Source organism: Caretta caretta, chromosome 4, assembly GCF_965140235.1.
Source record: "Caretta caretta isolate rCarCar2 chromosome 4, rCarCar1.hap1, whole genome shotgun sequence".
In the NCBI taxonomy this organism is placed as follows: Eukaryota; Metazoa; Chordata; order Testudines; family Cheloniidae; genus Caretta; species Caretta caretta.
The window spans coordinates 37,633,973-37,661,908 of record NC_134209.1 but is presented as its reverse complement, the minus strand read 5'-3'; the positions used below and the strand labels follow the sequence as shown (position 1 = coordinate 37,661,908).

Genomic DNA, 27,936 nt, shown 5'->3' with positions numbered 1-27,936 from the left:
ATAAATCTGGCCCCTCAGGCTACAGGAGGCAATGTATTTGCAGGGACAGAGCAAGGGAGGAAGCCAAGACTCCCCAGTTCTTTCACTGGCTCCACTACAAGCTTTCTGTGTGACCTTGGCAAAGTCACTTAACATCCTTGTCTTTTCCCCCCACTATCTGGAAAATGGGTATAATACTAAAAGACTGTAGACTAGCCCCAAGCCAATTTAACCCCAATTATCACTGTCTACATATTAGAGAGACAAGGTGGGTGAGGTAATATCTTTTATTGGACCAACTTCTGTTGATGAATGAGACTAGATTTTGAACTACACAGAGCTCTTCTTCACCAACAAAAGTTGGTCCAATAAAAGATATTACCTCACCCACCACATCTCTCTAATATCCTGTGACCAACATGTCTACAACAATACATTCTACATATGAGACTCTGAAACAAACTAACTAGCATCTCTTTATTCATTATCATATTAATGTATCTATTATTTGTATTCTAGATCAGGATGCCATTGTGTTAGGTGCTGTACATACACAGAATAAAAGTAAAAGCCCCACAGAAAGAGATAGACCTGCTCTGAAGAGCTTACTTTGCATTGTTAATCCCTGAATTTGAAAGCCCTTTACAAATGCTAAAAAGGGTGTTTTGTAAAGGGCTTTGAGATTCTCTGCTGAAAGGAGCTAAACAAATGCAGAGTATTATCATCAATAATAAAAGGTTACCACTAAGTTTGTTGAAGTCCAAAATGTAGGTTTTGGCAGTTAGAACTTCTTGGTGTATAAATGTCAAGGCTACAGGATCCAGCCCTGCTCCCATAAACTTCAATGAGAATAGGCTTGAGCCCAAACTCTCTTTCAATTAAGTCTGTACTGCGTAAATAAATCTGACTCGCTAAGTGTGTCATTAATCAAATCAATCCAGGTGACAAGTTAAAATCTATGTGGTAATTTCAGTAAAATTTGTATTGCTAGCTCTATATACAGTACAGATGATAGAGACTAAAAGAAATAATTCAAATTATTGACTTTAAAGTGAGGTGTACAACTTCACTTTACTAGTAGAGCTCCCATTGGTATTACATATTTAAGAAATTCAATGAATTGTCAGTGAGGGATTCTTTTAACACTGGATATTTGCATAATGACTACTTTTTGGAATGTTAATAGGAGATCACTTCAGAATTATTTATAAGCTCACGAAAGCTCATGCTCAAATAAATTGGTTAGTCTCTAAGGTGCCACAAGTACTCCTTTTCTTTTTGCGAATACAGACTAACACGGCTGTTACTCTGAAACCTGTCATTATAAGAGTGGGTCTTCTGTATTAAAACAGTCTCCCAGAGTTTCACATTACTTTTAACTTATTTTTAGCACAGTTTTGCTTTCACCAGCTGCAAAGTAAAGCACCAGTATATTTATCTCAAAGATCTTGTTGCCAAGCACTCTTCCCTTTCACCAGCTGCACATATATACCAAGAGGAGGCTTTCCCTTATGGACTGATCCTGCTCCCTTCAAAGTCAACAAATAATACTAAATATATCTGTGTCCTGCCATCACCAGGCAAGTCAACACAGTCCAAGCCAAGTGAAGATATATCTCTGTTCCCGTTGCTTAGTATTTCATATGCAGCATGAACAGCACCTTTAATATTCTGCTAGGCCATAGAAATGTATATGGGATTAATAGAAGTTCATTGCTAGTTTACCGTGGAGTTAGAAACAGTCGATTTTGTGAGCTAGAATATTTAATATTGCTCAACTAAAGCAAACAAAAGGTGGAGGAAATCATGGGAAGTACAGGGTAGGTACTGAAGTACTGAAAGGGGAGGAGAAGAGTATTGAAAAGGGAGGAGTGCTGAGGTAGGAGGGGAAAGGGGAGTGGAATGAGGGAAATGCTAGCTGCTATTTAGGGCAGTGTAGGCTGCTCCCTGGACAGACAGACTTTTGTGGGCTGTACCTGTGGAGCTGGTAGCACTGCTGATCTGAGCACAACTCTTTGAGCCCAGACTCCTTCCTGAGAGAGACTCCAGAGGGGAAGAAGATGAGCACAGTGGGCAAAGTAAGACAATGGGGTACGCTTGTTTGGTGCTGATTTCCAGTCCTCCTCTTTGATTGCATAGCACGGGTATATCTTCTCTGAGTGCTGTGCAGGTATCACATGCTGCTCTCTTCCTTTGCAGCAGTGACTAAGGTGGGGTGGGTGGCACAGAGGGAGAGTGCTCTGAAGGATCCCCATGTCTCCTGCTCGGGGCACTGTAGAGCGCAGTAAGTGGAGAGTAAAGTAAGGGATGCTGCAGTCCTGGTGTTCCCTTGATTTCACTGCGGATTTGCGGGGAAGATGGATCACACAATTGGGATGGAGAGTAGCAGGGTCGGGCTGAGAGCAATACCCCTGGGCTGCAGCAAGGGGAATGGGCACCACTGTGCAGAGGAGCTGTTTCTGAAATTAAGATATACAGAAAAGGGTTTTTATTAAATCCAACCGTAAAAAATTGGACTAAGAGAAAATGTGGCAAATCAGAGAATAGAGCACATTCCTGGTACATGCCCTGCCCCAACATATGCCATGGTTTGACTTTTATTCCCCGTTGTTTTGTTGTACTGCGTACCTGGTCAGAAGTATAACTGTTTCCCCGGAATGTTAGTATGCATTATAGTATATGAATGTTACAGATCTAGGGCTAAGTGCAACATGGGGCCCAATCCTTCAGTCTTTATTTCAGTATTATTTATTATTACTTGTTTAGCACTGACAATATACTCTGCAAACAGATTTCTGGCAAACTTGAGGCTGTACAGCTCTTAGGAGCCATTACATCCGAGGAATTGCTGAAATGCAAAGCACTCCACCCTCTCCAGCTCTGGGGAAAAAACCCCCAAAACAATGTCCCATCCCTGTCCTGGACAACACAAAAGCAACATGTCAGCTCCTGAGGGTAATTTTACAGCCCTTTGGCACCACTCTAGCAGCCCAACGGGACCACAGCAAGGACAAGAATCTGACCCAATTTAAAGGGCTCCAAAGAATTTACACTCTCAGGGTCTGATCCTGAACACATTTATATGTCACTAACTTTATTTATGTGATTTCAGTGGGAGTGCTCACATGAGTAGGATTATGCACATGCACAAGTGTTTGCAGGGGAAAGGGTCTAAAGAGGAGACGGGGCACACTGCCAAAACTGGACGAGGAAGCAACTTAGAGTTTGCTTCTTTTGTTTTCTGTATTATTTATTAATAATACAGTCTCAGTCCTCATGAGCATTGTTAAAATGTTATTCAGCGGTATCACAATGAGGACAGGGTGGTAACCTGATGAACAAGGAGAAGATAGGGGCCAGTGCATGCGTAAGGGAAAACTTCCTCTGACTTAAACGCAAGCAGGATTCGGTCCTGACAGTTCCACCTAATAAATTATTTTGCAAGGCACTCTCATTCCATTAACTCTGTCCAAGTTCACATTTCTTCAAGAAATTGTATACTTCAGTAAAAATATAATACTAATAGAGAGAGTTGTGATGAAATACTGGATGATGGCAACAAGAAAACAAATAACAGGACAACAATGGTTGATAACTGATTGCAACATTCCACTCCTGACAGTTATAAATATCTAGTTACATTGGAAGCCAAGAGGAATTCATTTCAACAAACTGTGCTTGTGGCTGTTCCACTGTAAACCAGAACTCTAACTTAAATAGTTGTTAGAAGGGAAATTAAATGAGGACTGCTGTTGAGTTAATGTTAATTGTTCTATTAACTGAACAATTGTGCAGTCAGATTGTTAGATTTATTCCCCTGAAACACCTCAGTAGCTATGTCTACAAAGCAGCTGAAGTTCTGCAATCCAGAAAATATTGTTTTAATTTAGCTGTATATTTGAGCCCCATATCTGATTTTTAAATTACATTGTAAGATTTAAAGGATGAAAGCTAAACTGAAAGCCTCAGGCCTGGGCTACACTACAGGGCTAGGTCGAATTTAGCCGCGTTAGGTCGATTTAAAAATGACTGCGTCCACACAACCAACCCCGTTCCGTCGACCTAAAGGGCTCTTAAAATTGACTTCTGTACTCCTCCCCGACGAAGGGAGTAGCACTAAAATCGACCTTGCTGGGTCGAATTTGGGATAGTGCGGATACAAATTGACAGTATTGGCCTCCAGGAGCTATCCCAGAGTGCTCCATTGTGACTGCTCTGGACAGCACTTTGAACTCCAATACACTAGCCAGGTACACAGGAAAAGCCCCAGGAACATTTCCTGTTTGGTCAGCGTGGCGAACTCAGCAGCACAGGTGACAATGCAGTCCCCCCAGAATCGTAGAGCATAGAATGTTTCTACGCTCCCCCTATCATCTCCGTCCCTGAGGTTATCGCAGATTAGAAGGCGAAAAAAACACACTCATGATGACATGTTTTCTGAGCTCATGCAGTCCTCCCGCACTGATAGGGCACAGCTTAATGCATGGAGGCATTCCGTGGCAGAGGCCAGGAAAGAATTAAGTGAGCGCAAAGAGCGAAGGCAGGATGTGACGCTGAGGCTAATGGAGGAGCAAATGGACATGATGAAGTGTCTGTTGGGGGAGCAAACGGACATGATGAAGCATCTGTTGGAGCTGCAGGAAAGCTAACAAGAGCACAGACCCCCGCTGCATCCACTGTATAACCGCCTTCCCTCCTCCCCATGTTCCATAGCCTCCTCACCCAGACGCGCAAGAACGTGGGGGGGAGGCTCCGGGCAGCCAGCCACTCCACTCCAGAGGATGGCCCAAGCAACAGAAGGCTGTCATTCAAACAGTTGGATTTTTAGCGTGGCTACAATAAGCAATGTGGCCTTGTCCTTTCCTCCTCCCCCACCCCACTCGGGCTACCTTGTCCCTTAGCTCTTTTTTTTTTTTTTAATTAATAAAGAAAGAATGCATGGATTCAAAACAATAGTTACTTTATTTGGAAGGGGGAGGATGGTTGGCTTACAGGGAATTAAAATCAACAAAGGGGGTGGGTTTGCATCAAGGAGAAACACACACAACTGTCACACCGAAGCCTGGCCAGTCATGAAACTGGTTTTCAAAGCCTCTCTGATGCACAGCATGCCTTGCTGTGCTCTTCTAATCGCCCTGGTGTCTGGCTGCTCAAAATCGGACACCAGGTGATTTGCCTCAACCTCCCACCCCTTACTCTCACAGATATTATGGAGCACAATGCAAGCAGCAATAACAATGGGAATGTTGGTTGCGCTGAGGTCTGACCTCGTCAGCAAACAGCGCCAGCGAGCTTTTAAACGTCCAAAGGCACATTCCACCACCATTCTGCACTTGCGCTGCCTATAGTTGAACTGCTCCTTACTACTGTCCAGGCTTCGTGAGCCATGGGAGCAAGGGGTAGGTGTTACCGTGCGGCCCTGCCGGCTGGGAGAGCAGCCTGAGGCAGAAGCCTCCAGCTCACAAGATATTCCAGGTAGGACTGAATCTCCATGAGAAGAAAATTAAAGAAGACAATGACCTGGAGTCTCTGGCTTCCATTCAGTGCTCTAGGAGGAGGATAGCCATGTCTGTCCAGGCGCCGCTGATCGACCCCACCGAGGTCTGCCAGGAGCACCCAGGAGACGTACGATGGCTATCAGTCCTACTGCACCGTCTGCCGCGAAGGCAAGGAGCTGCTGCTGTGTAGCAATGCAGTACCGCGTCTGTCAACAGCACCCAGGAGACATACGGTGATGGTGAGCTGAGCGGGCTCCATGCTTGCCGTGATATGGCGTCTGCCCAGGTAACCCAGGAAAAAAAGGCGTGAAACGATTGTCTGCCGTTGCTTTCAAGGAGGGAGGGAGGGGAGCCTGACTACATGTACCCAAAACCACCCGCAACAATGTTTTTGCCCCATCAGGCATTGGAAGCTTAACCCAGAATTCCAATGGGCAGAGGAGACTGCGGGAACTGTGGGATAGCTACCCACAGTGCACCGCTCTGTAAGTCGATGCTAGCCACGGTAGTAAGGACGCACTCCACCGACTTAATGCGCTTAGTGTGGACATACGCAATCGACTGTATAAAATCGGTTTCTAAAAATCGACTTCCATAAAATCAACCTAATTTCGTAGTGTAGACAAGGCCTCAGATTCCTAATTTCCATCCAACCTAATAGAATCTGGATTAAAAGTCTATATCAAAAGTTGATCATACCGAGATAAATATAGTCTGTCTTTTTAAAGTACTAACATAGCCCTCCACAACCACAGTATCTGAAGCCCAGATCCACAAAAGGACATAGCAGCTAAACTCCAGATTTAAGCTCTACTGCAATCCACAAACACTCCTAGGGTGCTACTTAACTCTGTAGGTGCCTAAACTCACTCCGCACCTACAGTTTTGCTATAAAAGTTCCCTCGGCGCTTAAGCTGCTACCTCCGGGCATCTGCAGTACACTTGACTCTAGGACTCTGGTTGCATATCTCATGCCTAAGCCCCAGCAGGATCCTCAAACCAGGTGAAGATCGGCATTCCCCAACCTATCTTGCCTGTGGGACCTGATCTCTGGAATTTTTAGTGCACAGTAGCAGGTCACATGGCCAGTGAGCGCATGGCATGCTAGTCCAGCTTGCCATGCACTAAATCGCCACATGGACAAGCCTTTACTCTGTTACTTGGTGGCTACGGCACTCACCTAGGAGGAGGAAGACCCAGGTCCAGCCACCTGCTCCAAAGACTATGTAATTATTTATCCAAAGTAGAGCAGCTTCAATAGGAGTCTGGCAGGCAGAGCGACTGATTTAAATGAGAGCAAAATCTGTCCCACACTGATGTGATAGAAACTGTTGGTCAGAGTCAATATCTGTGCGCCAGACAAGGGGAAATGTTGGCCCAAAGCATACAGACCCTCAGTTGAAATTGTGTTGTGTTTATTTATGAACATTGAAAATATAAATAAATCAGAAAATCTCCTGTTCAAGTGAAGCAATTCATCTTTCTAATCCTTTACACCCTGCACAGTTATCTGCTTCTCCACTGAGGGACACCACTTCTACAGCAGGATCCTAGACTGCTGCACCTCAAGAGTGCCACCGTGATTTCCTCCCTGCATTATTTCACAGTCTCAATTCTGCCCAGTACACGTGTTGTACAGGACACAGATTCACTCAGGCAGCCTTTAAAAAGTATCTTACTTTTATAGGGTCCATTCATCATTGCCTCCTGTCAGGGATCTGGTCAAGCTCCCCCTGTGGGATACTTGCAAGACTGCTGTGAGAGGATCCAAATGCTGAATCTCACATGCCTTAGCTTTCTGGGGCAGGGCAGAGTTAAGCATTGTCCCTGACTTTGGGCCTCTTGGCATGCACTCGTGGCGCAGACCTCGTATCTGACATCCCTCTTGGAGGTAGGAACCCTGCAGCCCAGCTGCTTCGGCCCTTAAACTAGTATATTCTCCCTCAATCCTCCCCAGCAGCTCTTGCACATTACCCAGGATCCCACCCAAGGGTGAGCTTTCTGGTTTACAGCTTACCTCCTCAGGGGTACATGACAATGAAAGCCAACAGACACACAGACAGGTTTTGCAGAGGATTCTAAACACCATTACTCTTTACGTCACCTGAGAGATACGCCATTCTATACAAAGTACTAAACAAACCTATATGTATTTTCCCTGCCTCAGTTTCCCCACCACTCTGAACAATTATTTGGGCAAAGTCCAGAGTCCTCTATGGAGTCCAGGTTCCTTTCTCTGCCCCCCGTCCTCCTGCATATGGACTCTCTGGTCTCTTCTCCTCCTCCTCCTCTCTCTCTCTCTGCCTCTAAAATGGCAGCTGAGAGACCCTTTTTTTATAACTTCCAGCCCCCTTTGGCAGGTGACCACAGAACCCTACAAGGTGACATCATTGCCACGCAACCTATCACTCTGCAAATCTGTCCTCATGGATAGGAACCAGCCTTTTGTCTCATCTGAATAAGTGATCATTTAAGATCTAAAGACTGACTCTGTGTCATCCCTAGTCTGGTAAGTGCATGCTACAGTCCTGTCAGCAATCCGGTCTGAGAGGCACTGAGAGGCATTCTATGATACAACAATTTCATAATAGCAAGCAGAATTCATCAGCTGCACATAGACAGAGTCCTCAAATTGCCACACACTGTGCTTTCATGAACGGCAGTGCAGAGCGAGTGAAAAGTGGAAATAAAACGCTATCTTTCTGACCTGGTAGCATTTTTACAAGACTTTGCACTCAAATTGTGCTGATGTCAATGACTACACAAGTTGCAGGGCAACAGTCAATCAAGCCAATAGGCTGAAATTCACACCCCTGTGCAGAAGGCCAGCACAAGGCCTACCCAACCACTTAAACCTCAACTCTGGCCTGTTCCTCTGCACAGCTGTAACCCTAACCCTGTAGGCCTGCGCTGGTCCTCTGCACAGGGATGAATTTCACCTATATAGTTGGATTTTGCAACGGGTTTTAGTAAGACAGTCACAGTTCACTCCATTTTTTAAAAATTCTCAATCATTTAAAATGATGCCAGTTGGCAGCTCTGATTTCTATGCTTCTTAGCTAGCTAAAAGGAAAAAAAAAACGTAAAATGTCATTTACAAAAAGTTCACACCTTGACTCAAACACAGTGTCTTTTCTCAGCTATTTTTGAGGACACAACTACCCAATTCAGGCTGCTCTAGTTGGAAGGTATCTGGACACTGTTACAAGAAATCCTTCTTTTTAAATATCAATTCATAGCTTAGTTAAACAAATTCACTTGGAATACAGGGTCTCAGCCAAAAGTAATAACTCTAAATAGCTGAGAGGTAGATTAGTGAATATTTCTAGTTGAATATGTCTTAAAAATAGAAGCCAAGACCATCTTATAATATTTGTCAAAAGAACAGACTGAATATCACCTTCCCTTCCCAGTGCAGGATTACTCAGATTTTAGGTGACATCTTGGCAGAGCGGCCTTAAAACTGACAACCAGATACAAGTGGATTCTGCTGGTGTAGGTGAACCCCCAAGGCAGGTAGGCTTGCTCTTGCATAGGGGGTATGTCAGGGCTTGGCCTGGGGAAGGACTGGAGGCATGACTAGAGCGTCGTGTTCTCCAGATAACCCTAGCTGAAGAGAGGCTCCTGCCTTTCATTCATTCAGCTATTTTTGTATTTAACTTCCTTCTTGCCCTTTGTAAATAGCCAAAGTAACATGCTTTGTATATCTATGCCATATTCAGTGGCGTGCTGCATTTTCACTGAAATCTTCACAAGCAGGATTCTGTGGGTTTCCATGATTCTGGTTCAGCTCAGATAATCGGCCCTGAGTTCTTACTCATTCAAGACATTTTGTCTGTGTCAGGACTGAAAGATCAGGAGCGATAACAGCTTCAGTAACTTAGAAAGTTATTGTCATTCTATGGGCCAAGATGTTACTAAAATCACAGATACTAATGAACACATATGTTAGATGCTTACAATACTATAGATTTCTTTCTAAAAACCTGTTACCACAGACCCTGTTCTGTTTTATTATAACAGCTGCTCCTGGTATTACGGGTGCAGCAAAGCAGCTCCTTATGTAGCACCAGCGTTCAAAATCCCCCCAAAAATTATAAGAGCTATTTTTCACATAATTTATCTGTATATATTATACTTGTTCAAAGATTCACATTTGTCCTCATCAGCCTGTGGCTCCATGCTTGGAGATTCTTCAAATGCTTAAGCTTTAAGGAGGAATTAAATTATTGAATACATTTCAAACAACGTAAGAGTTATTAGAAGGCCACATTCCTGTATTCTTTACTCAGGCAAAACTCACTTCATGTCCATCAATGACAGCTTTGCCTCAGCAAGGAATGAGAGACACGCATGCTGTCCTACCAGGGGAGGAGTGTGGGAGGAAAGAGTACTCAAGCTGCCGTGACTTTGAACCCTTCGGATTTCAGCAGAAGTGAAAGTAAGCCGGTACGCCCCGGTACAGCGTACCGGCAAGAGCCGGTGCGCTGTACCAGGATAGATCGGCTTCCCCAGGCGCAATTTAAAGGGCCTGTGGCTCACAGCAGCAGCTGGAGCCCCCGGCCCTTTAAATTGCTGCCAGAGCCCCGCTGCCGGCGCCCTGGGGTAGCGGCAGTGGGGCTGGGGTGGCGATTTAAAGGGCCCGGGGCAGTAGCGGCGGCCGAGCCCTGGGCCCTTTAAATTGTTCCCGGAACCCCGCCGGCACTTCCCCAGGGCTCCGGCAGGCTCCAGGGACGATTTAAAGGGCCCGGGGCAGTAGTGGTGGCCGGAGCCCTGGGGAAGCGGTGGCGGGGCTCTGGGGATGATTTAAAGGGCCCAGGGCTCCGGCCGCCACTACCACCCAGGGCCTTTTAAACCTTTGCCAGAGCCCCCGGCTGCCCCTGTTACCCCAGGGAGGGGGAAGAAGGCACTTGCCGGTACAGGGTGGGCCAGGGCTGGCTCTGACCTCCCCCAGCCCCGCCCATTCCAGGGGCCAGAGCCGGCCCCAGCCCAGCCCCATACCGGTAAGTCCCAAGACTTACTTTCACCCCTGGATTTCAGTCAAATCCTTCCCTCCAGAGTGAGGCATTTATGACAGTGTGGAGAGGAAAAGAGACAGGGCTGGAAACACCAGCACACTTGATGGATCTACAGAGACCTTTGAACAGAACCAGCAATTTGAGTTCTTTTTCCCTTCCCTGGGCAACATGACTCCCTTTGGAGCTGTGCTGCTATTGGTTCCGCTCCCTCTCCAAGTGGTTGGAGGGTACAAAAGAGAATTAATTCTGCTTTATTCAGCAGTAATTTCCCCACGGAAATCCACCTGTCCTGAGAGGTGCACAGCGTGGCTAGTCCGACTCCTGACTTCACCTCAAGCCACAGAGCCCTGACTATACATGAAGTTCATACAGAAGAGCTGCCATGATCCATAGGGGCTAAGGCATAGAATGACAATGATCCTGCTCTCCCCCATCACCTACATGCTGCACACAATTCAGGGTTGTTATGCTCTATTTTGCCTCTCTTCATCTCGTATCACATAGAAAAGGGGAGCGGATGGACCTATTGCATTTGGGTCATAGTATTTATGATACCTCTGTATCAGAGTGGTGAGAATTAATGCATCTATAATGTAAATAATGTGAGCTGGAAAGATAAAAGGGCAGATTAATGAAGATTGGGAAATTATTGTCATTCTAAACAATGCAGATTATCTTGTATCTGAATTCCAAACTTGAAATAGACCTAAACTTCAAGCTGATTTTATATGGTATGGATCCCAATTCTGATTTCAGTTACACCAGCTTTTCTTCCGGGGACCATCATTCATAGATTCCAAGGCCAGAAGAAACCATTGTGATCATCTAGTCTGATCACTGTATACAACACAGGCCAGAGAACTTCCCCAAAATAATTCCGAGAGCAGATCTTTTAGAAAAACATCCAATCTTGATTTAAAGATGGTCAGTGATGAAAAATCCATCATAACGTTTGGTAAATTGTTCCAACAGTTAATTAGTCTTATCATTCAAAAATTAAACCTTATTTCTAGTTTGAATTTGTGTAGCTTCAACTTCCAGCCATTGGTTCGTGTTCTATCTTTCAGTGCTAGACCAAAGAACCCATTATTAAATATTTGTTCCCCATGTAACCAAGTCGCCCCTTAATCATCTCTTTGTTAAGATAAATGATGGAGCTCATGGAGCTATCACTATAATACATTTTTTCCAGTCTCTAATCATTAATCATTTTTGTGGCTCTTCTCTGAACCCACTCTAATTTATCAACATCCTTCTTTAACTGTGGGAACCAGAACTGGACACAGTATTCCAGCAGTGGTCACACCAGTGCCAAATATGCAAGTAAAATAACTTCTCTAATCCTACTCAAGAGTCCCCTATTTATGCATCCCAGGATCGTATTAGCTCTTTTGGCCACCCTGTCACAGTGGGAGCTCATGTTCAGCTGATTATCCATCAAGACACCCAAATCTTTTCAGTCACTGCTTTCCAGGATAGAGTCCCCCATCCTGTAAGTATGGCCTACGTCCTTCGTTCCTACATATATACATTTACCGTTAGCCATATTAAACTGAATATTGTTTGCTTGGGTCCAGTTTACCAAGTGATCCAGATCGCTCTGAATCAGTGACCTGTCCTCTTCATTATTTACCATTCCCCCCCAATTTTTCTGTCATCTGCAAATTTTATTAGTGATGATTTTATGTTGTCTTCTAGGTCATTCATAAAAAATGTTAAATAATATTGGATTAAGACGCAATCCTTGTGGGATGCCACTGGAAACACACCTACACAATTATGATTCCCTATTTACAGTTACATTTTGAGAATGGTCAGTTAGCCAGTTTTTAATCTATTTAATGTGTGCCATGTTAATTTTATATCATTCTGGTTTTTTAAATTAAAATGTCATGTGGTACCAAGTCAAACATCTTACAGAAGTCTATCACATTGACACTATTATCTTTATCAACCAAACTTATATGTTTACCAAAAAGAAATATCATCAACTTAGTTTGAAAGGATCTATTTTCCATAAACACAAGTTGATTTGCATTAATTACATTACCCTCCTTTAATTCTTGATTAATCAAGTCCTGTATGAGATGCTCAGGATCTATGTCAGGCTATAATTACCCAGATCACCCCTTTAACCCTTTTTAAAAGTTGGCAGAACAGTAGCTTTCTTCCAGTCTTCTGGAACTTCCCCAGAGGCCCAAGACTTACTGAAAATCAATATTAATGGTCCAGTGAGCTCCTCAGCCAACTCTTCTAAAACTCTTGGACCTGCAGATTTTTAAAATGTCTAGCTTTGGTAGCTTTTGTTTAACATCCTCTATAGATACTAGAGGAATGGAAAGAGTGCTATCAACACCATATGATGAGAATATATCATTTGTTTTTTTCCCAAATGCAGAATAGAAATATTTATTGAACACTTTTTCCTTTTCTGCATTATTATTGATAATTCTACCATTTCCATCTACTAAAGGACCTATACTATTGTCAGGATTCCTTTTGTTCTTAATATAGTTTTAAAGCTCCTTATTCTCCTTAATTCTGTTAGCCATAGATTTCTCCTTGTGTCCCCTTCCTTCCCTTATCAATTTTCTACAATTCCTAACTTCTGGTTTATATTCATCACTATCAGTCTCCCTTTTCTTCCATTTGCTATACATTTTTATTATTTTTTATTTTTCATTTATTTAAATTGAATTATTCTTGATTCACCCCAGGATGAATGAGATCAGAATCTTGCTCTTTATTTTTCAAAATGCACTGTAGAGAGTGCAATAAAGTAAAATCTGAAATGTACTTACTCCTTTCCAAGGTTATTAAATGCAAGGCAGCCATTGCCTGGGAAGCAGGGAACCCCTTTTCTATTGAGGAGGTTGAAGTCGCCCCACCCAAAGAACATGAAATTAGAGTTAAGGTAAGTCATCTGGATTGACACTGGTGTAAAACTGGAGTAGCATAGCAGTGAAGGCTATTACATTTGAAAGAAGCAGTTAAGATTCACCAATATATCCTGGCTGTGCAAAGCAGTCATAAACATAAACATAGTTTAAAAGCCCATTTAAGATGAGTTGACAGCTGTTTTGTGTTGCTAAAGTGGGGCAGAGCAGCCAGAGTGTACTGTGTTCCCTAAATCACACCAAGATGTACATGCAGGCAAAATTTCATGATAATCAGATTTAATTTACTTTTGTGTGTTGCTTCTCAACAAAAAAAAAAGAAAGAAAGAAAAAGAAAGAGAATGGTCGAACATTTTGTGATTCCTTGTCTCCATAAAAAAGGGCATTCAAATGTTTATTTTGTGCTGTATATGTTGACAATGGTTGGGTTGTGCAAAACCACAACATTAATGAAGTTCCAGTGCTTGGTATTATCAAGGCAATAGCTCAAATTTCCCATCAAACTTGGTGGTATTGCAATGGTAAGAGCAGCTCTCTAATTTGATTCAAGTCACAGCTGTAATTCTCCATTAGCACCTACAGTGTAAATGTAAGAGTGTTACTGCCTTACAGATTGTTGCGACGGGGGTGTGCCGTACTGATGCTCATGCTGTTAGCCTCAGTTTTAAGGAGGGTCTTTTTCCAGTCATCCTGGGCCACGAAGGAGCAGGAATTGTGGAGAGCACTGGACCAGGAGTGACTACATTTAAACCAGGTACTGAGAAATTAGCTATACCATTGCAGTGTCAGAGCCTTTTTTGCCATTCTGACACAAGGGCTATATGTTGGTGATGCTCTGTTGAAGTCAATGATTTATACTGGTATAAACTACAGAAACCAGTGAAAAACCAGGCCTTCTATTAGAGTAGAAGTTTAGTTATAATTAAACTTTGGTGGTTATACATGGTGGAGGATAAAATGCAACGGGATGAAGCATTTTGTCTCCAAAGTTATCTGTCATGCCAGAAGACATGGCACTACTAAATGTGTTTAAAGAGAGTGCACATAAACTGAACTCCTCCTACATGCCCCTCCACCCCCCATGTGATTGGGGATATGATTACTCTCTCTAAATAGATTGCAGAGGAGGAGAGTAAACACCAGGGAAGATGAAGAGCTATTTAAGCTGAAGGACAATGCTGGCTCATGGACATTAGAAGAAGTTTTCTAACTACCAGAGGGCTGAGGTCATGAAACAGCTTCCCAATAGGAGTTGTGGGGCAAACAACTAAATTAGTTTTAACAAATAGAGCTGGACAAATTTATGAGTGGGACTGCATGACAGGGTTGCTTGTGATGATAGGGGGCAAGGCTCAGCAGCCCTGATTGTCCTTCCATTTTGTCTTATGTTCCTAAAATCTCATGCTTTGGGACTCATCCCTTCGGGTCAGGAAGGGATTTCCCCCTCCAAGTTTATTCAGAGGGATGGGAGTGTCTCCTTATTCTGAAACAGCAGAGATGGCCACAGCTGGAGATGGGACACTGGGTAGGGTGGGCTAGTACGCATTGCCAGTGGCATTTCTTTTTCTTTTTTTTTTGCCTTCCTCTACAGCACAGGGGACAGGTCACTTACTGGAATCATCTGGGTATATATCACTTAATCAGTTCCTTGCTATTGCAAGGGCCTCAGGCACTGGTGTACCTCAGTCCCTCCGATTCTCTGCTTGCAGGACATAACAGTTTAGTTTCCGGAGGGCTGTAATATTTTGGTCTAATTTTGGTTGTTGGGTGTTGTTGGTGGGCTGTGATCTGGTGGTCCTTTCTGGCTTTGAGCTCTAGGAGTCTGTGACAAGCAGTAACTCTGACGTAGCTAACGCAGATACGTTTATGGTTGTTTCGGATTTGAGAAGGAAAGACCACAAAGCAATTCACATGGATGCTGCTGGAGATATGTCCCCTTCAGTTATTGTACACAGAAAGAACAGGAAAAAGATCTGCAGCTGCAGAGTAAACCAGAAATGGAAACTTATGCTGCAATTGATGCCCTTGGGGCTGGTTAGCAACAAGTGATTGATGAGTGTCACCAGGGCTGTCACTACTCCCCAGATCCAAAGCTAATGCTGCCATGACCAGTCTCAGGCAAGGAGGTTTATTCTTTAAAGAGAGGTTAACAAACAAGCACAACACAGTCCTAACTCAGCTCTTGGCCCCAGGTTTCAGGGCCCCAACCTCCATCCGCTCTGCTCCTCCCAGAGCAGCAGCTACAGGGCCGTGTCCCTGACTCTAGGGACTACGGTGACCAGATAGCAAGTGTGAAAAATTAGGACAGGGATGGGGGGCAATAAGCACTTATGTAAGATAAAGCCCCAAATATTGGGACTGTCACTATAAAATCGGGACATCTGGTCACCCTACTAGGGACCCACCACAGAAGCTAGCTCCACTCCAATACAGCTTCCTCCTTAGGGCTCAGCCTATCTCAATCCTTCCTTCTCCCTGCTGCCTATTAGCAGCCCTTTATAGGCCCAGCTGTAGCCCAGACCTCTTTAATTATCTGTATTGGGCTTACCTGCTCCAGTCCAGGGCACTGGACTATCCACAGAGACCAGCTACCCTGTGACAACGAGCAAAGCAGGTGACTCTTCCCTCTCCCATCTGATGATCAGCTATTGTTGTAATGCAATCAGGCTTTCCCATTCCCCTCTGTAACCTCTGGGGCACTTTTTTGGTGTTGTTTTTGGAGTGGGAGGTTGTTTTGTTTTTACACAGCAGCACAGTGATGCAACCTTCTCTTTTCTGGCTTGCTGCATCACCACCCTCAGTTCATCCAAAATGTGGCTGCTAAAATTATCTTCTTTGCCCGCTGATCTAAACATCTCACCCCCTCTTTGAATTCCTCCACTGTTTCCCATGTGTCTACCAAAGAGAATTTAAACTTCTTGTCCTCACCTTTAAGGCTCTACCCAACTCATTTCTGGCTTTCATCTATCTCATCCCTTGTCTCCCTCTGATTATGCCAGTCTCTGTGCCTTGTTGCTGTCCCACTCCCAGTTTTTTACCCATGAAAGCTTATGCCCAAATAAATCTTGGTCTTTAAGGTGCCACCAGACAACAGAGAATTAGACATATTTAGGGCCTACAAGAGTTCCAAGAAGGGAGAACTTGCAGGGCTGGGCCTATGAGACTTTGAAAAAAACAACAGCAAATTTTGTAAATAACTTTAAACAAACAAACAGTATCTGATAAATACTGATTTTTCTAGGTGACAAGGTTATCCCACTCTACGTCCCTCAGTGTGGCCAATGCAAGTTCTGCTTGAATCCAAAGACCAACCTTTGCGAAAAGATCAGGTAGGAATTGCAAATACTGTATTTTACGTTGCAGGGAGCAGTAGGAGAGGCTTTTACATTGGGCCACAGCTGGGAGGGGCTGAGAGACAATCATGGAGGCAGTTACAGTTCCATGATTCTCTGTTCAGCTTCATCCTGGGGACGGCTCTAACTTTCATGGGCTGGGATAGACCATCCACCAACTGGCAGTAGCTGGAGCACAGTATGCTCTAGCCATGCCTTATCCCTCCTTCCCCTAACATGTCTCTTACACTGGGATGAGAATGATGGTATAGGAGCCAGCTACCCTTCTTTATGGGTCTCCCGCCATACCAGGGAAAGATCCTGCAGTGGAGATGCAGCGGCTTTCCTCTCCCTTTTTGTGCCAAGAGAAGTCGGGTCAGAGAACACTTCACTTTGTAGTCATCTTGCTTGCCAGACACTTAGAAAGTGTAATGAATAAAATACTAGTCTTTGCCATCTTTTAAATCCAAGTGATAGCCACAGGAGATTTATTCTCAAGTATCTAGCTAAAATATCTGACTGTTTGGAGCCAGGTGACACACTAATCTAGCAGAACATCTGGAGACCCCAGTTAAAATCCTTGCTCAGGACAGACATGAAAGTGAGTTTGATGGTTGGTCTCCTCCTAAACGCTACTCTTCATATTCCACAAAGACCAACTCACCATTTGGCAAAAAATTGACAACCTTTGTTCAAGTGCAGCCCATGACTGCAGTAGCAAAAGGATGGTCATAGAATCATAGAATATCAGGGTTGGAAGGGACCTCAGAAGGTCATCTAGTCCAACCCCCTGCTCAAAGCAGGACCGATCCCCAACTAAATCATCCCAGCCAGGGCTTTGTCAAGCCTGACCTTAAAAATATCTAAGGAAGGAGATTCCACCATCTCCCTAGGTAACGCATTCCAGTGTTTCACCACCCTCCTAGTGAAAAAGTTTTTCCTAATATCCAACCTAAACCTCCTCCACTGCAACTTGAGACCATTACTCCTTGTTCTGTCATCTGCTACCACTGAGAACAGTCTAGATCCATCCTCTTTGGAACCCCCTTTCAGGTAGTTGAAAGCAGCTATCAGATCCCCCCTCATTCTTCTCTTCCGCAGACTAAACATCCCCAGTTCCCTCAGCCTCTCCTCGTAAGTCATGTGTTCCAGCCCCCTAATCATTTTTGTTGTCTTCTGCTGGACTCTTTCCAATTTTTCCACATCCTTCTTGTAGGGTGGGGCCCAAAACTGGACCCAGTACTCCAGATGAGGCCTCACCAATGTCGAATAGAGGGGAACGATCACGTCCCTCGATCTGCTGGCAATGCCCCTACATATACATCCCAAAATGCCATTGGCCTTCTTGGCAACAAGGGCACACTGCTGACTCATATGGTGAGTCAGAGTAGAGGGACACTGACAGCAGGGGACGGTGAAGTATAAATTCTTTTGTTGTTGTTGTCGCTATAGCAAAATTAAAACACCTATTTCTGATCAAGACCTGATGCCTGACGGTACCAGCAGGTTCACCTGCAAAGGGAAGCAGATTTACCACTTCATGGGGACTAGCACCTTCTCCGAATACACTGTTGTAGCGGAAACCTCTCTTGTCAAAATTGATGCTGCTGCTCCTCTGGATAAAGTCTGTCTGATGGGCTGTGGATTTTCCACAGGTTATGGGTCTGCCCTCAATACTGCCAAGGTGAGCTAATTAAGACCCAACTCCTACTCACTGCACTAACATGAATAGTCCCTTTGATTAGGAACTTTTCCATATGACTGTAATGAATTCAGTAGGTCTACTCACATGAAAAAGTGAGCACTATTGCCTCTGAAGGTTCATTTAAAAAAAGAATATGCTCTTCTGGAACATTAACTGTAACCATTTTTTATTATACATACATATATATGTATGCATAATGTAAAATAATTTAATAAAGTTTTACTCAGTGTTTTGTTACTGTAGTTTTATACAGCATTTTATGTATTTTTAAAATCTTTAGTACAGTTTTAGTTTTAAAAACAAAACTGTACTTGATGGTTTATATACAACCTCAGTTTCAAGTTTCCACATTTCTGGTGTTAATGAATGGTAATGAACACTAACACACCAAGTTCCATTTGAGAGGCGTGGTCTGGGTGAGTCATGAATCAAAGGTCTTGATATTAAACACACAAGAAGTGGATCATTTCTTATGTTTTTCAAACAATAAAAAGGATATGGCCCCATCCAACCTGTGCATTTGCTGTGGTTTATTGACATGAGCCGGAGATCACAGACAAACATTTAGAAAGCTCCTTTTGTCTCCAGAGTTCTAAAGCCATTTCCTAACCTTTCTTATTATTGCAGGTGGAACCTGGGTCTACTTGTGCTGTATTTGGCTTGGGAGGAGTCGGCCTGTCAGCTGTCATAGGCTGTAAAGCTGCTGGAGCTTCCCGGATCTTTGCAATTGACATCAACAACAATAAATTTTCATTGGCAAAACAGTTAGGAGCCACTGACTGCCTCAATCCTCAGGATTTCAAGAAGCCCATTCAGGAGGTTATAACTGAAATGAGCAATGGTGGTGTTGATTTTGCCATTGAATGCGTCGGTAACGTTGCTGTCATGGTATGTGTCATGTTCTTCTGTACCAGATATGGACTGGTCATAGAGCTTGCTTATGCACACCAGATGTGTTCACCATAAGATCCTTTACTGCTCTGCCAGGTGTGGCTAAGGTTAGCTTTAAATAAGGTATTTTACACACAGTGCCACCTAATGACTGAACTGTATAATACAGTTTTGCGTTCCATTACAGTATGTGTATTTTGGTCTAGGTCTGTGCTCTGATACAGTGGTAATAGGTGTGATAAGGACTCTTATGTAGAATCATAGAATATCAGGGTTGGAAGGGACCTCAGGAGGTCATCTAGTCCAACCCCCTGCTCAAAAGCAGGACCCATACCCAATTAAATCATCCCAGCCAGGGCTTTGTCAAGCCTGACCTTAAAAACTTCTAAGGAAGGAGATTCTACCACCTCCCTAGGCAACGCATTCCAGTGTTTCACCACCCTCCTAGTGAAAAAGTTTTTCCTAATATCCAACCTAAACCTCCCCCACTGCAACTTGAGACCATTACTCCTTGTCCTGTCCTTTTCCACCACTGAGAATAGTCTAGAACCATCCTCTCTGGAACTACCTCTCAGGTAGTTGAAAGCAGCTATCAAATCCCCCATGTAACCCTTCTGCCCGTCAGAGTTGGCAGCAACAAGGGCCAGGTTCAGTATTTAGGGGTTCCATTTCAATAACACAATGCAAAAGCTGCTCGAGCCCCCATCCAGTGACCTGGGACAATTACATACCACCCCCCTGGGGACCTCTAAGAGGCAATACTTCCCCTCTCGCAAGCACAGAGTCTGAGTATAGCAAAAGCCTTTTAATAAAGGAGGGAAACAACGCGGCATTATGTTGAGGAAACACCACAAACAGGATTCATAACACAAACCATGAGCAAAAGACCCACCCCCAAGTAAGTTTGGCAGTGTCTTTTCCCCTCAGGGTCTTAAATCCAGCCATCCAACAGTCGCTCCTCCCACAGTTTCTGTCCTTGGTCAGTGCAGCCCCCAGAGTTCAGAAGTTCATCTGCAGAGTTTACCTCCCAATCTGGGTGGACGTGGGGGGAGATATGGGGCGGGGGGCATCTTACATGCTCCACTGCTCGGGTCGACGGCCTCTCCGTGGGGTTCTGCTGCAGTCTTCACTGCCAGCTGCGCCTCTCCTCCAGCCACCCAGCTGGCCGCTCCTCTCCACTAGCCATCCCGCTAGCCACTCTTCTCCGCCAGCTGCCCTGCTAACTGCTCACCAATATATCTTCAGGCCCCCTGCTTAACACAGCTCCCAGTGATTTCAGCTTTAGTAACTTCAGCCCTCAGTGATTTCAGCTATTGGGGGGTAGGGGGGGACCAGAGCTGGCACACTCAGAACCTCTAGCCCAAAGTAGGTCTAATGCTTAGACCTAGGAATCAGTTATTTCAGCTCTGTAGCATATAACAAGACTCCTAATGGAGTCAAAATTAGCTCTGTTATTACACAGTAGTGACAGGAGGGAATCAACATAGTTTGGGGCCCATAATGCCAGGTACACATACCTATCCCCAGCCTCTCTCAGTTCAGTAGGCTTGGGAACCCTTGCCTAGCAAGTGCTATTTAGTTGAGGGCGAGTCCCTCCACCATAAAATGCCAAGTACAGTTCTACTGTCCTTGATTCCATAACCAAGATAACAATACTTTGTTACTCCTACCCCAATAACAAAGAGACTGGGGGTCCCACAGTAGCCAAAGTGACTATTTGGGCAAGCAGTCCCATCATGCTAGGCCAGGTGGGTGTGCCCATGCAAATGAGATCAGCTCCTGAAGTCCTTTTCCACAACTCACCACCAGATGTCAGGGTAGAGCTCATTCTGACTCTGCTTACACTTAGATGGGATAAACAGTCGGATATAATGAGATTGTTGTTTTTATTAAAACAGACAGTAATAATTCATTACAATTAAATACCCTCCAAGTGTTGTGTACTAAAGATCCTCCCAATAACTGTCTCCCCCAATGGCTCTTCTTCCCAAAATGGTACACTCCTGATATGAATAGAATAAAGCTGCTAACATTAAGTTTCTGTGGGTTATACGGGTGCCTTTACAGAGGTTAATTAAGGGTGCACTTCCCTAGCTGCAACTTCCTGAGGTGTTGATTCTGAGGCAAGAAAAGCTCACGAGGCACCTGTTGTTGCTGCACGCTTTAATGGAGAAGGGGAGACCAGCCCCTTTTCTGGGATGGATTGGTAGCATGGCCTTTGCTGTCAGAATTTTCCTCTTCTTTCAAACCTGAAGTACAAGGAACAAGATTGTTCTTGGCCCCTACACAGAGACACAAGAAGGTCCTTGTTCCCTCTTCCTCGCTCCCTGGTACCTAGCTCTGTGCAGGTTTATGATCTAGCAACATGCCTTAATCTGGCCACTGCATCATATGGAAAGCCAAAGGCAACCTCACCTATTCCCACTAGATGCCAACACAGACACTGCCCATCCCGCTGTTTGGGAAAGAGAACTATATAAGCAAGCCATTACATAAAGCATTTCCGTTCAGCATCTTCTCCAGTTCTCACTAGTTGCCCCAGTCAACAAGGTCTCCAGATCAGGCTGCAAATCTGTCACCTCAAAGTTTAATTTCCAGCCCTCAATAACACAGACTGAATGTACGTTCTCCTCACCTTTATATGCTGCCCTCAATGGGGTGCATACAAAGTTTTCCTATACATGCTTTTGGAATTGTAGAGATTCATATTGTACCATTTCCCAAGCCAGAAATCTTTAAAAAAAAATTATTAAATTACTCAATCTTTTTTCTTGGTAATTATTTACTAATTACTAACTTCTTACATCCTACTTAACCCATGCAAACTGATACCAAGTTTACCACAGAGCTGCAGCATTTATCCTATCTCCCAGCAAAAGTTTGGATTCAGGAGTTAAGAAATCATGGGATATCCTCTATAAACCAAATTACTGTGTCACATGAAGTATTATCATTTACAAGAATATGATTCCAGTGCCAAATGTTGGTTCTGTTCAACCCAATGAGAGTACTGTCATGGCCTTTATTGGAATCAGGATTTGACTTTTAATGTAAATGAAATAAGACTGAACTACTAAAACAAGCATAATACTGTAAAATATCATATATCTTTAAGACAGGTGATCATGGTATTGTTCAGGTAAGACTAAACACAGTACTGACTTTTTGGAGGGCATAGAGTTCATGCAATCTTTCTGCATAATTATGTTAAGTCAATCTTACTTGTTTTGCAAATTTTCAGATCACCTTTATGTCTAGTTGAATTGCAGTAGTGGGGAGGGGGATCTGTTCCATCTTTTCATTTTAAGCACCTTTGAACACATTTATTGCCATGATGAAAACTACCATTTTTCCTGCGCTTTGTTTTCTGGCAATTAGCCAGTTTCTGATCCATGACAGTAATTTACCTCTTACCTCATGGCTAGCATCTCAGTCCTCACTCAAACTCCGATTAAAGTCCATGGAAGTTTAATGAACTATGAACTGAGTAAGAGCCTAAAGTCTGATCACACAAGCAGTAATGTGCCCTTTAAATCTGAGTTTGCTTTGTCTTTCAGAAAGCTGCCCTGGAGTGCATCATGGTGGGCTGGGGAACTTGTACAATTGTTGGAGTGGCTCCGGGTGGACAATCAATCCCTGTTTCTCCAATGCAGCTGATAATGGGAAAGAAAATAAATGCCACTTTCTTTGGAGGTCCGTTTTCCCACATAGTTTAGCCATAAGGCAGTGGGAGGGTGGAAGAACAGTTATATCCATCTCATCTAAGATATACAGGTTTCAGAGTGTTCGCTGTGTTAATCTGTATCAGCAAAAACAACAAGGAGTACTTGTGGCACCTTGGAGACTAACAAATTTATTTGGGCATAAGCTTTTGTGGGCTAAAACCCACTTCATCAGATGCATGGAATGGAAAATACAGTAGGAAGATATATATACACAGTTCATGAAAAGATGGGAGTTGCCTTACCAAGTGTGGGGACGGGGGGTAAGATCTAACGAGATAATTCAATTAAAGTGGGCTATTTCAAATTAGGCCTGAATAAAGACTGGGAGTGGATGGGTCACTACAAGAACTAATTTCCCCAAGCTAATTTCCCCCTACTGTTACTCACACCTTCTTGTCAACTGTTTGAAATGGGCCACTCTGATTACCACTACAAAAGTGATTTTTCCTCCTGTTGATAATAGCCCACTTTAATTGAATTATCTCGTTAGAACTGACCCCCCCCACACTTGGTAAGGCAACTCCCATCTTTTCATGTACTGTGCATATATATCTTCCTACTGTATTTTCCACTCCATGCATCTGATGAAGTAGGTTTTAGCCCATGAAAGCTTATGCCCAAATAAATCTGTTAGTCTCTAAGGTGCCAAAAGGACTCCTCGTTGTTTTTTCTAAGATATGCAGTATTTCCCAAAACACGATGGCAGTTGTTTTGCCACCACGTTTGGGGAAATATAAACAAAAATAGAAAAAGACTGTCTACCATCCAATTCAAGAAAATTAATCTAAAATTGCACAATCTTTCCCCCTTTTCAGACAGCATTCTTGGAAGCCAAGCTGTTTGCCATCTTGTATTTTTATAGGAAAAACAGAATGTTTCCATACAAGAGAGAAACCATAGCAGTGAGACGTTACACAAGGGGAGAATGGGGAGTGGTATCTGGAGTTGCTGGATCCTTTGAAATTTAGAAATTCCAAAAATTGCAAGCCCAAAGTCTCGTATATTCCCCCTACCTTTTTATATAGCTGTGAATCACTGAAATTATGTTCATCAGAAAAGACTGGAATTACTGGTCTGCAGGGAGCACTTCATCCCTGGGCTTCAAGCTCCCTATTGAACCCTGGATCAAGTTCAAGTTCATGGCCCTACCCTTCAAAGATTCCACCGGCAGATCTATCTGACAAACTGCAGCTTCCTCTACCACAAAGATTCTTCATGATAGCTTTTTTTGTTTTGAGAAGCACAGTTATTTATCAGAGTCAAACTCACGAGAACTGGAGACCGAGCTCTCTCAGCAGTCAGCCCAGGATTGTGGAACTCAATTCCTGTAACGGTCAGGATGATCATGGATCACTGCTTTCAGCTTCCAAAGGCACAAGCCCATCTCTACACCCTACCTGCCTTCAGCAATAACAATAATTAACACAATAAGCCAAGTAACCAACACAATTTCAGTGTCACAGGCAGGGAGAGAGAGCCACAAGACAAAGAATCACAGGAGAAATTCCCCATGGCAGAAGTCCAGCACAAGGGCTATTCACCACTCACACCCTCAAAGCAAAGCTTAAGTGGGACTGAACTGGTGCACAAGCTTCATGCTGGCCCTCTGCACAGGGGTAAATGTCACCCACTTGATTACTTGGTTAGGGTCTTTTAAGGCTCAGATGCCACAATGATGAACATGGTATAAATACATACATCAGAAGTCTAAATGGCCATTAAATAAGCTATACCCCAAAATCAGATAAGGATATTATTTATATTGTTGTACATACACATATTATCAAACTTGTAGATCTTCAAAAACAAATTATGATTCCAAATTATACAACTAGTTTTAAAAGAGGTGGCTCACTTCCTAACAGATTAGAGAGACCAGGTTCTCCATTCTGTGAAATGAAGTATGTGAATGACCCCTCCTGAGTTGATGACATTTTGCCTACAGTTTTGTTTTTCTGTGCCAAATCCCCATTGACTTCAAAGGCCATTCCACATATGGAATGAGAGTAAGCTATGACTTTAAATGCTTTTTTAATGACTGACAGCTCCATAAACTACAATCTTGCACACCTCATGGTTTAAGCAAGAGAGAGTCTTAAATAATTGTTCTGAACTTAAATTACTTTCCATGTATATTCTCCTACCTGAAAACTGTCGTGCCACTTGGTAATTCTAGAAGTAACGGGAGAGAACAGGGGTAGTTTAAAAACCCTCACAGGAAAAAATGTTCAAGTTGAGCACGGATTTCATGACCAAGCCGCTGTTACTTTCCTCTCTTCATAGAAAATCCAGAAGGCTTTTTTCACTCCCTGGGCTTTGCCAGGGAATATCAGCAGAACCAGGATGCCAGCTGCCCCCCATAGTGGAAAGTGCAACGAGAAAGATGGGTTGAGATGACACAGGCTGCCTGCATCCTCAGTCCCCCCCAGGGAACCTGGAGGCAGCCAGCACAGCCCAGAAATTGTGATGGGCCTGCTTAGGAGAGGGCATAACAAGTTTGCCTAGAAAATGCACTGACCCAGAATATCTCTTGGGCAGCCTTTGGGGAGAGGGGTACCTTCCGTAGTTTCCTGGCATAAATTAATGCTGGCCTCTCCCAGTGGAACTCAAGGGGAGAATCACAGTGCAAACATCTCCTCCTGCAAGTCAATCTCCCCAAAGACACAGTTGCAGGAGGGTGCAGATTGCCTGGGCCAGAGGAGGCAAATCAAGCCCACTCAAGAATGACTTTGGTCTTTTCAATGAAGTGCTGACCTGGCTAATTTCCTGTTCCGATTCGTGAACCAAAATTATCTTTTTTATGACCTAGTTATGTAAATACAGCCTGTTTGATTTGGGGTGCTATATGCTTTGTTGCAGGTTGGAAGAGCGTAGATTCTATACCAAAGCTGGTGTCTGATTATATGGGAAAGAAATTCAATTTGGATGCCTTGGTGACATACACTCTGCCATTCGACAAAATCAATGATGCTTTTGATCTTATGTATGAGGGGAAGAGGTAGGTTGTTATCAAGAAATTAAACCAGCCTTATCTTGCTGATATAACACCTTTAAAACAAAACATCATTTAAAAACCCAGCAAAAACCTTATTCCTGCTGCTCACTTAGCGAAGCACAACTGATAGGGTGATGAGACAGTGTTTTCAAGGGGCTCCCACAAACAGTTTCCTAGTCAGCCCAATGTTTCAGGCAGGGGTTCATGTGCTTCCACAGAGGAGGGTAGAGGGATGGGGAAATCTACATTTAAATAAAATACTTTCTTATAAACAAAACTAAAAAAGGAGGTATCAGCACTGAGCAAACAAACTTTTTTTTTTTTTTTTAGCTTTTAAGCTACGCTTTTGCTGGAAATATTTATACTTTCTTCCCAAGATATATACTGAGTCTATTGATAGCATAGCACTGAGTTCAACTTGTGTAATTTGAAGGGTGCATGTGAGGGGACATTTTAGAGGGGCCAGGGCCCATCTGGTCCAATCTGGCCTATTGCAAAAGCCAAAATTTGTCTTGCCAAGTATTTTAGTGACATTCCCCCACAGGATTATGTTATTTGTGGCACGGACAGGTTTAGCAAAGAGCAGGTTACTCCATCCAAGGCAGAGAAACTAGCCCAAATTTCCCTTTACTGTGGGGACAGTTTTAAAAGGAAACCCAAACATCTCCTGCACCCCATCACTGCAGCAACTTCTGAATCCTAGCACTTCACCCTCCCAGCACAAGAATTGGTCAACAACTGACAGAGGTGGGAATGGCTGAGACTTTAAACAGAAGCAGCCACAGAAGGTAAAAAACGAGTGTTGTCCATACACAGATGCTATGCACAAATGTTAAATAAAAAGTTACAAATAAACAATGTTGATATATTTTTCTATTTTCTGTTCGCAGCATCAGAACCGTCTTGGTTTTCTAAGGATTCAACTTAAATTTTTGCAGACTTCCATATGAATTTGAGCCTTATCCTCAGCCTGCCTCACTGCTTAATGACTCGATTATCTTTTCTTTACATATTCCAGAAAGTACTTATGTTCAGTACGTGACAATATCGAATAGGTAGGAACTAAAGGTCACAATAGACAGTAGCTATAAACACACAGATATAAGTGTTGTGGAAGTGTATGATACCAATACACAACATTTATACATGGATGTGCATACAGCGGGTCACTTTAGTGCAACATGCTTTTTTGCTAACACTGTGATATGTTATTTTTTATTTGTATATAGTATCTAATCTCATGAAATAATTAACTATATAGAATGTGTTTCCTAGTTTTTATGCCAAGAGTTTTCATTCCATTCCATTTTTGTTGGCATCGTCTTGCAAAAAGACTAAAAACAGCCTCAAAGTGACTAAGCGTTAGATCCACAAAGGGACTGAGCATTGTAAAGCCTAACTTTCAGGTGCTTTCCCACCCAGTGATATCCTCAGCCCTGAGTTAGGCACATAGATTCTCTATACAGTGCCCGGGGAGAGTTAGGCACCTAAGAAAGGGATTTACAGAAGCCAGCACGATAAGTGGGGAACTGCTTTAGGCAGCCAGTAAGAAATGCTGAGGAGAAGAGTGTGGCCTAAGCCCTGCTCCTTCAGAGAAGGTAGGCACCTAACTCCACTACTACGGATTCACATTCGTGAACCTTCTGGAATTGAAGGCCTAAGCCAGGCCAGCCCTTACTCCCAAAGGGGAAAAAAACAGAGTGAGAGACAGAGACATCCACTCTATTATAACCAATAACCCAGCGGTTAGGGCACTCACCTGAGATGTGGAAGGCCTGCTGTCAAATCCCTTTTTCTGCCTGGCTTGGAGCAGGGACTTGAGCCTGGGTCTCCCCTATCACAGGAGAGGGCCATGATCACTGAGCTATTAGACATTCTGGGGCAGAGCACTCATTC

At 43.6% G+C, this 27,936-nt stretch overlaps 1 protein-coding gene and 1 long non-coding RNA gene across 3 annotated transcripts in view; one reads left to right on the top strand and one right to left on the bottom strand.

Moving 5' to 3' along the window:
* LOC125635229 (uncharacterized) overlaps positions 1 to 27,936 on the bottom strand; it is a 63,232-nt gene extending 35,296 nt beyond the window's left edge. Inside the window, exon 1 of the long non-coding RNA XR_012668049.1 lies at positions 27,800 to 27,936. This is a non-coding gene — a long non-coding RNA (uncharacterized LOC125635229). The remainder of the gene's footprint in view (positions 1 to 27,799) is intronic.
* LOC125635776 (all-trans-retinol dehydrogenase [NAD(+)] ADH4-like) lies at positions 1,951 to 27,806 on the top strand. Of its 2 annotated transcripts, XM_048847866.2 has the most exons (9): positions 1,951 to 2,057; positions 13,308 to 13,409; positions 14,005 to 14,146; positions 16,634 to 16,721; positions 18,177 to 18,408; positions 19,057 to 19,317; positions 22,878 to 23,013; positions 25,905 to 26,043; positions 26,931 to 27,806. In XM_048847866.2, the coding sequence occupies exons 1-9, from the start codon at positions 2,040 to 2,042 to the stop codon at positions 26,953 to 26,955; spliced, it is 1,143 nt and encodes a 380-aa protein (XP_048703823.1). In that variant the 5' UTR covers positions 1,951 to 2,039; the 3' UTR covers positions 26,956 to 27,806. The 2 variants fall into 2 exon arrangements, with proteins under 2 accessions (XP_048703823.1, XP_074983643.1); XM_075127542.1 differs by lacking the exon at positions 13,308 to 13,409 and having other exon boundaries at positions 1,953 to 2,057.